Below are 9,574 nucleotides of genomic sequence, written 5' to 3' on the forward strand. Positions count from 1 at the left end.
CGATTTTTAAATTAGTTAATACAGTAGGTACCTCTAACACAAAGCCACATAGATTTTCATTTTACATGGTTGTATCAAAATTTCAAGTCAAATAACTTAATCACTTTTTAAAATATTATTGTTTTTCATGATTTAGGAAATAAAAATTTCAAGTCTGAATAATACTTAGGTTTTTTTTAACACTATAAATCAGCATAATGACTCTAATGGGCGCTATTCTAAAGAAAGTCCAGTCCAAAGATTCCGTGAAGAAGTATTCATCGCCACCGCCCGAAATTGATGAAGCTATTCTGAAAAAGAAGAGTAAAAGACGTGTTGGTAAGGTAAAAGAAGATTATTTATGTGATAGCGTAGACCCGTGCTCTGTAGTGAGCCGGCGATAGGTATGGTTGAGGCTGCTCAGTAGTAAGATATATTAATTACTAGCTGATGCCCGCGACTTCGTACGCGTGGTTTTTTTTTTAGGTTTAGGTTTTTAAAAATCCTGTGGGAACTCTTAAATTTTCCGAGATAAAAAGTAGCCTATGTCCTTCCCCGGGTTGCAAATTTCGTCAAAATCGGTTGAACGGTTGAGCCGTGAAAAGCTAGCAGACAGACAGACACACTTTCGCATTTATAATATTAGTATGGATTATTAAGGCTTGCCTGTCTGTAGATACGTTTTCGATAGTTTTTAATTTCGGCGGATAGTTTCTCTCATTTCGGTGGCTAGTTCTATCGTTTCGGTGGCATAAATTTTTTTAACACGTAGGTACATATACTCTCATGAGTTAATTACTACTCATATTATAAATTCGAAAGTGTGTTTATTTGTCCTTCAATCACTTCGCAACGGAGCAACGAATTGACATAATTTTTTGCATGGGTATAGCATAGTTAAAGACCTGGAGAGTGACGTAGGCTACCCCGGAAAATAAAGAGTTCCCGCGGGATTTTAAGTATTCTGAACAAAATATAAAAACAATAGACTTTATACTTTGACGTAAGATTTTTTACACCTTCACTACCGATTATTTCCCAAAGCCACCGTAATCCAAACAAACATCCAAACAAAAGTTTCTCCCATTGTTGGGGACAATACGCAGATAAACTTTCAGCTTTTATAAAATAACGAAAGTTTGGCACGCGCTGGCTCTTAGTCCATTTATCTTGTTCAGTTTGCCTATGTGAGCCCGATGGTGGACACTTCCCCGCCGCTGTACGACGCTAGTAGATTGCTTCGTAATCTGCCGCAGTGGACACGCCACGCCAACCAGATATACTCTGAAAACCTCCGGTTACTCTGTGATATTGCTAAAATTAATTTATGTGGGGTAAGTGAGGGGGTACATCCGTAAATCAAATGTTTTTTTGCTTATAACGGTGAAGGAAAACACGCGAGGAAGCCTGCATTCCTGAGAGTTCTCCATAATGTTCTCAAAGTTGTGTGAAGTCTACCAATCCGCACATGGCCAGCGTGGTAAACTATGGCGAAACCTTTCTCACTTTGAGAGGAGACCCGTGCCCTGTAGTGAGCCGGCGGCGAAGGGTTGATCATGATGATGATGAAATCAAACGCAGACCGCCGCCGTGACGTTATTCTAAACTAGCTTATCCCCGCGACTTCGTCCGCGTGGACTACACAAATTTCAAACCCCTTAGGGGTTGTATTTTCAAAAATCCTTTCAAAGTCAAATTCAAAACGTTTATTCAAAGTAGGTAAAAAATTACGCTTTTTGATAGTCGGTTTGCATTTGTAAGATGATGATATAATGGTGATTATTTTTACGCGAACTTAAAACTAAAGCTACGAGGGCTCCAAACGCGCCCAGGTCTGAGAAGAGCCCACAACAAACTCAGCCGGGTATTCCGGCCGGGCTTTCTTAGCAGATCTCTACATAATAGTTATCTGCATGCCGAATTTCAGCCAGATCCGTCCTGTAGTTTGAGCTGCGCGTTGATAGATCGTTCGGTCAGTCACCTTTTCCTTTTATATAGTTAGATACATTACGTCTAAACGAAAGATGAGACCGGAAAAGCGCGGTAAATTTAAAAAGTATTTATAGTATGGCAGCTCTGAAAAATTAGTATTACAGACCTGTAACCTAATTTGATACAATAGAATTACTTATTTTTATTTCTGCTCTATCAAATTGGGTTATTCCAGATTGTTCCAGGTCTGTCATTCATGTCAGAGCTGCCATACTGATACTTTTTAAATTTACCGCGCTTTTCCAGTCTTTTCTTTCGTTAGCCAGACTAAACTCTACTATCGCTCGCAGGGTAAAGTTGACAGCCACTGGACAAGCAAACCCGTAGAAAACAGACAGTATTATGAAAACAGGAGAAATATGTGTAAATTAATAAAACGGCAAAACAAAAAAATTTACAAGCGAATTTTGGAAACGGTAAGTAGTTAGGTAATCCATAAAATCAACTGTAAGTATGAGACGAACCAGTAAACGTGTGACCAAGTAGAGTTGTGAGTTGATGCGTATCAAAGCGGTGCTGCATAGTTTTCAACGGCCATACCTTTATTATAAATGCGAAAGTGTGTTTGTTTGTTGGTTTGTCCTTCAAACACGTCGCAACGGTGCAACGGATTGACGTGATTCTTTGCATGGGTATCAGTGGCGAAATGTCCATATAACACGATTCCCATCGGCTTCCCTTTCAGAATTGGCATATAGCGTAAGTACTTAGGTACTACTAGTACTTAGTGACATAAATGTAGGCCAAAGCCCAAATGCATGCTACGTACTGTGTACGAAATTTATTTGCCTAAAAATTTATAATAACATCAAATAAAATCTATGCTATGCATCAAGTCATAGTTATAAACAAGCTAATATAATAGTATAGTAAACTCGCAAACAACCCGGTAAACATCGGGTTATGCCTTAGCGCTTTCTTAGCATTCCATCTCTTTCATTTCCCTAGGAAGCGAACAACGTCTGTCTTGCTTTACGGACGAGAACCACCAATTTAATTTGGCCCGGTAGCAAATACGAATTTGTAGCTCTGACAGGTCAGACAAATTTGACACGAATAAGCCGCTGCATGCCGGGTTACTGTATTACACCTCCAAATTAAAAATTGTATTCACAGTACTGTTTCAACAGGTACATACTACTATTTTGTATTTTGTAGGGCGCTTTGATACATATTTTGTTTACGTGAAGGTGAAGCATCATGCGCGCTTGATTTTAAAGTTTGTGATTATGTTATTTTGATATACTTAAGTATAATAAATTGGGGTTAGTGATTAATAATTCTAATAAGTGTAAGTTAATATTGATTTAGTTTCAGTTTGGTAATTCAACATAAGAAATGGCATTAAATTCACATAATTAAGTAGATGTTTAGATTTTAGCTCATTTCGTAAAAAATAACAGGCATATTCCTTTCGAATACAAATGACTGTTCTGGCCTTGTTTTCTATTTATTACATTTGTTTTAATGTGTTAGCGATTGTGTTGGAATCTCTTTGATGATTATCTTTTAATTTGACTGAAACTAAAGACTAAAATGGTTAGGTATACTTAGTTTTTGATTTGGTTTGGGTTAAGTGTGTATTTAATAAAGCAAGCAAGCACAGATGTGTCTCACAGCAACATAAAAAGGCTTTTTTTCAAAGTCACAAAGATTTTGAAAATACCAGTGCTTTTACAAAATAAATGGTGAATCGGTGACGGTGGTGTGGAGCTGATATTTTTTTAGGTAAGAACTTTTTTTTGTTGCGCCGGCTTCCCTTTTTCAGATTTTCACCCCTCGCCACTGATGGGTATAGATAAAGACGGAGAGTTACATAGTCTACTTTTTATCACGAAAAATCAAGGAGCTCCAACGGGATTTTTAAAAACCTAATCTCACGCGTATTTCTATTCTAAAGTAATGTAATTTTGTCAGGAACCCGGTGTAGTACCAACAGCGTGGCTAGAAAGGGACTGGCGACGCATCAAGCAAGAAATTGTGCGTCGATCATGCAACAAATTCGTGCTGTTCCCCTTTCCTCGAACAGAAGTCATGGAGGACCCAACCTTTGCTGCCCCGCATGGAACTAAACGGCCTCGGTGAATTTATATCACACAAACCTCTAACTTTTTGGCGAACAATTATGGCCAATAATTACCCCTACTATAAACGCGAAAAAGTGTGTTTGTTTGTTGGTTTGTACTTCAATTACGTCGCAACGGAGCAACGGATCGACGTGATTTTTTTCATGGGTATAGTTGAAGACCTGGAGAGTGACACTGGCTACTTTGTATCCCGGAAAATCAAAGAATTCCCAAGGGATTTTTCCAACGCTACGCTAAATCCACGCGTACCTACGCGTACCAAATTTCGTCAAAATCGGTTGAACGGATAGACCGTAAAAGACTAGTAGACAGACAGAAAGACACACTTTCACCTTTATAATATGTATTAGTATGGATAAAGGCTTTGATGAAATTAAATACAGGGTGTACATAAGGCTGCGTATGCGCAACGCCTCAGTACTGGGAACACTAGGAGCTGAACTGTTTACCGACATATGCCCTGAGACCTGCCGCTTGTTCCTCGAGCTGCTGGACGGAGACGGACTGGGACACGGCTACGTGGGGACCCAATTTTTCAGGTGCTAAAAGAATGTAGGATTACAGTATAACTATTATTTTTATTATTTGGCTAACAATCAGTATAAAATAGTTCCAAAAATAAAATACCATTAAACTTTTTTAGCATTAAACATTAAGCTAAAGTTAATTATTACCTGCTCGTACTCTGTTAAAAAATTTCGCACTCGCTTCGCTTATGATTTTATTAATTTCACAATAATATGACAGGCTTTTTATGAAAGTAAAACCATATAGTCTTCGATCGATGAACTGATGCGCAGCCGCAGCACGGGTGTAACGCTGCGTTCAAGCGTTTTCATTTAAGTATATGGATTTACAAGGGAGCGCGGCTTTGAAGGTGCCCTATATTTCGCATTAAAACTTCACCCCACCCCTTCTTCATAGGAAAGTTCCCCATCTGTTCTGGAGCGGCGGCGACGTGATCTACAACAACGGGTTCGGCTGCTACGCGCAGCAAGGCCGCGTCAGGCCCGTCCTGGCTGAGAACTATTACTTCTCGCATTCTATGCCAGGTATAACGCTAGGAAAGTTCCCCATCTGTTCTGCAGTGGCGGCGACGTGATCTACAACAACGGGTTCGGCTGCTACGCGCAGCAAGGCCGCGTCAGACCCGTCCTGGCTGAGAACTATTACTTCTCGCATTCTATGCCAGGTATAACGCTAGGAAAGTTCCCCATCTGTTCTGCAGTGGCGGCGACGTGATCTACAACAACGGGTTCGGCTGCTACGCGCAGCAAGGCCGCGTCAGACCCGTCCTGGCTGAGAACTATTACTTCTCGCATTCTATGCCAGGTATAGCGCTAGGAAAGTTCCCCATCTGTTCTGCAGTGGCGGCGACGTGATCTACAACAACGGGTTCGGCTGCTACGCGCAGCAAGGCCGCGTTAGACCCGTCCTGGCTGAGAACTATTACTTCTCGCATTCTATGCCAGGTATAACGCTAGGAAAGTTCCCCATCTGTTCTGCAGTGGCGGCGACGTGATCTACAACAACGGGTTCGGCTGCTACGCGCAGCAAGGCCGCGTCAGGCCCGTCCTGGCTGAGACCTATCACTTCTCGCATTCTATGCCAGGTATAACGCTAGGAAAGTTCCCCATCTGTTCTGCAGTGGCGGCGACGTGATCTACAACAACGGGTTCGGCTGCTACGCGCAGCAAGGCCGCGTCAGACCCGTCCTGGCTGAGAACTATTACTTCTCGCATTCAATGCCAGGTATAACGCTAGGAAAGTTCCCCATCTGTTCTGCAGTGGCGGCGACGTGATCTACAACAACGGGTTCGGCTGCTACGCGCAGCAAGGCCGCGTCAGACCCGTCCTGGCTGAGAACTATTACTTCTCGCATTCTATGCCAGGTATAACGCTAGGAAAGTTCCCCATCTGTTCTGCAGTGGCGGCGACGTGATCTACAACAACGGGTTCGGCTGCTACGCGCAGCAAGGCCGCGTCAGGCCCGTCCTGGCTGAGATCTATCACTTCTCGCATTCTATGCCAGGTATAACGCTAGGAAAGTTCCCCATCTGTTCTGCAGTGGCGGCGACGTGGCGGAGTCATACATATACTCACGCCGAAAGAAATCGTGATATGAGTTATGACTCTGTAGGTCTAACGCCAACGGGGGGGTCGGAGATTAGCACCTCTATCTTTTCAGAGTCTTCGAAATTGCATCGGGGAGGGAACGCCCCGCACACACGCAAAGCCCCGTGATAACCCGGTGCGGGGCGTCCCCTCGCCCATACCCCGATTGCCATCTCGACCTGTCGCGTACTAAGTATAGGCAGGTATGTTTCCTTATGATTTTATTGGATTTATATGTATGTATATACATACAAAATGTTTTATTTTAGGATTACTATCGATGCCTACTACAAAAGATGAGGAACTGTGTGGAATATTCAACATTACCTTCAAACCGTTGCCTCAGTTCGACCTCAAGAACGTCGTATTTGGGAGGGTAAGTCCTCTCTAAGCTGCTATTATGCTTATAGTAGTTATAAATAACAAAGTATGAAGATAGGTCCGCCTCCACTTCGCTGCGTTGCGCTTGAGTAGACTGGGGCCCTTATTTTTCAGTTAATGGTAATATCTTGGCGATTGAAAATCGAATCTAGGGCCGGTATACACCAAAGCGGAGATGGGCGAGGATGTATTTAACATACCAATCAGATGATGTGATAATTTTTTCATCTTATATTATCTGACACATCTGCGCTCATCTCCGCTTGATGGATACCGGGCCTAAGGAAGTGTCTTTGTCCACAGATCATCCGCCCATGTTCGACGTATGACGTCATCAGTACCCTGGGCAACCCTCTCAGCACCTGCCCAGTCATCGAAATAGAGGCCGCGAGACGCAAAGCCGACTACCACTGAGCTACTGGCGCTTCACCAGTGTCAGCAAATCCGCTGGGTGACAATCAACACTAAAAATCCGGCCAAGTGCGAGTCAGGCTCGCACACGAAGGGTTCCGTACCATTGTACAAAAAAATAGCTTTTAATTTTCATTGCAGTCATTTTGAATTTTGAAGTCCGCTGACAGACTGGACGGACGGACGGACAGCGGCGGCTTATAACGATCACGCACTCCGATCCGATTCCGTAAGAATACGGATATAATAAATATCTACATGTCATAAAACAAAAAGGAACGTATTTTCACGGACTCGGATCGGATGAGTGCGTGATCTCTCCGACAATCACGGTCACTCCTGCAAGATGACTTGCTGACTCCGTGATCAGCACTGAATAAAAGCTCCCGAGCTCATTTGACATTTTAATCCATCGAGGGTTTTTTTAAGAAAAAATATTTTTATATCACTCCGTAAAGCAGCATTGGCACCGATTCCTTTGTCTTACTCTAAACTAAATTTAGAGTATCTATATATTTATTATTATAATATCCGTATTCCGTTCCGAAGTAGTCAAAGAACTATTTCTATGCTAGTATACGTGCTCTAACTCCGGCTCGTTCTCTCCGTCATCCGTGAGAATATCTCGGACTGCCGTAGATAATATGTTAAAGATGTCGACTGATTAGCTTAGATTCGGATCAGAGATCGGATTAGTACGTAAGCTATATCCGAGTTCGGATTAGTACGTAAGCTATATCCGAGTTCGGATTAGTACGTAAGCTATATCCGAGTTCGGATTAGTACGTAAGCTATATCCGAGTTCGGATTAGTACGTAAGCTATATCCGAGTTCGGTCCGAGTTTTTTATAGCCGTATTTACACTGACTCGGAACGGATGAATGCGTAACCGCCCTTATAAATGAAATAGAACCAACCAGTTTCATACAAAAATATATTTCCAAAAACACTTAAGAAATTAAAATATAACAACAGCAGAGTGAAGTAAAAATAGGCCATGTGCAAAACGCGCGACTAACGCGACGCCTTGATTTATATAGTACGCGACAGGTTGAAATGGCAATCGGGGAGGGAACGCCCCGCACACCCGCACAGCCCCTGCGCTAACCCGGTTCTGGCAAGCGTGGGTGACGTGCGGGTGTTGCCATCTCGACCTGTCGCGGACTATCACTACCACTGTTATAAAATATGTGAAAGTGTGTTTGTCCGGGACAGGTCGAGATGGCAAAACTCGCACGCGCGCTATAGGTACATGATCTCTATATATAAAAATGAATCGCTGAATGTGTTGCTGATCGCAAATCTCGAGAACAGCTGAACCGATTTCGCTAATTCTTTTTCATAATATTCCTTGAAGTACGGAATGGTTCTTACGGATAGAAATTTTTAAAATAAATCCTGAAAAAGAATCGACTGTTAGGCGGTACGAAGTTTGCCGGAGCAGCTAGTAATAAATAAATAAATAAATAGTCATTATTTATTTCTTTATTATTATGTACTACTGACGCCCGCGACTTCGCACGCGTGGATTTAGGTTTTCAAAAATCCCGTGGGAACTCTTTGATTTTCCGGGATAAAAAGTAGCCTGTCTCCCTCTCAGGTCTTAAACTATACCCATGCAAAAAATCACGTCGATCCGTTGCTCCGTTGCGACGTGATTGAAGGACAAACCAACAAACAAACACACTTTCACATTTATAATTAGTGATAGTCAGTTTGAACCAATTTGATCCCGTTCAATCTCTAAACTAAATCGATAAGTCTTTTAATGCTATAATTTTCTACAAGGAGCATTATTGAAATGGATATAGAATATAAAGAGATGATGTACAACAGAATTGGGCACAAATGTTTTTAGCTTCTAAATTTTAGTTAAAGTGACCACTAGCATTGCAAAAATCAGTTCTGGCAACAACATCAGTTCTAGTAACAAATATAATTCAGTCTTGTAATAAATATCAGAACGGTTACGCACTCATCCGATCCGAGTCCATGAAAATACGGATATCTATATACGAAAAATAAAAAAATATATACAAAAAATATATACGAAAAAACTCGGACCGAACTCGGATATTGCTTACGCACTAATCAGATCTCTGATTCAAATCTAAGCTAATCAGTGGACATCTCTGACATATCTACGTCATAATATGTCCGATTTGAATCCAGCATTTGAGCATAATCACTAATTCAGTGTATTAGTGGTATTAGTCCCGTAAATTGCGAATGCGCGTGACCGCCATTTTAGTGACGTCAGCACTAGACTGAAGTTTTTCGGCTGACGTCTAAATGACGTCATTTCGATGTTAATGAGACACGGTTCTAGCGTAATAGCAATTTGCGGGACTTATACCTAATTATCTAAATTGTGCAAAAAAGGGAAGTAATTAGTATTCTTAATGGGTCAATAATGTAGACAACTCATTACATATTTTGCATGTCAATTGACGAAACATATTGGATAATTATATATTTTTGACCGACTTCCAAAAAGGAGGTGGTTCTGAATTCGGCCGTTTTTTTTTTTAATGTAGGTATGTTCACCGATTTTTTCGAGGTGTCTGGACTGATTTGATTTTTTCTTTAAATGTTGACATCTTATGTAC

At 41.5% G+C, this 9,574-nt stretch overlaps 2 protein-coding genes and 1 long non-coding RNA gene across 3 annotated transcripts in view; 2 read left to right on the forward strand and 1 right to left on the reverse strand.

Moving 5' to 3' along the window:
- The window catches only part of LOC117994138 (phosphate carrier protein, mitochondrial-like), a 263,608-nt gene that overhangs the window by 166,623 nt on the left and 87,411 nt on the right, over positions 1-9,574 (forward strand). The window lies entirely within an intron of this gene.
- Positions 193-6,976, forward strand: LOC117994172 (uncharacterized). Its single transcript, XM_034982062.2, has 8 exons — positions 193-323; positions 1,158-1,313; positions 2,262-2,387; positions 3,889-4,052; positions 4,442-4,597; positions 4,983-5,110; positions 6,443-6,549; positions 6,858-6,976. Exons 1-8 carry the CDS (start codon positions 198-200, stop codon positions 6,966-6,968), a joined length of 1,074 nt encoding a protein of 357 aa, XP_034837953.1. The 5' UTR covers positions 193-197; the 3' UTR covers positions 6,969-6,976.
- On the reverse strand, positions 7,882-9,572 carry LOC138404272 (uncharacterized). Its single transcript, XR_011238278.1, has 2 exons — positions 9,016-9,572; positions 7,882-8,973 (listed from the first exon to the last, which is right to left on the reverse strand). It is a non-coding gene; the product is annotated as an uncharacterized lncRNA (long non-coding RNA).

This window comes from Maniola hyperantus, chromosome 26, assembly GCF_902806685.2.
Source record: "Maniola hyperantus chromosome 26, iAphHyp1.2, whole genome shotgun sequence".
Taxonomy (NCBI): Eukaryota; Metazoa; Arthropoda; class Insecta; order Lepidoptera; family Nymphalidae; genus Maniola; species Maniola hyperantus.

Coding starts and splice junctions, on each gene's coding strand:
- LOC117994172 (XM_034982062.2), top strand. CDS start 198: ATGACTCTAATGGGCGCTATTCTAAAGAAAGTCCAGTCCAAAGATTCC. Junction 1,314..2,261: donor CTAAAATTAATTTATGTGGG/GTAAGTGAGGGG, acceptor TATCGCTCGCAG/GGTAAAGTTGACAGCCACTG. Junction 2,388..3,888: donor ACAAGCGAATTTTGGAAACG/GTAAGTAGTTAG, acceptor TAATTTTGTCAG/GAACCCGGTGTAGTACCAAC.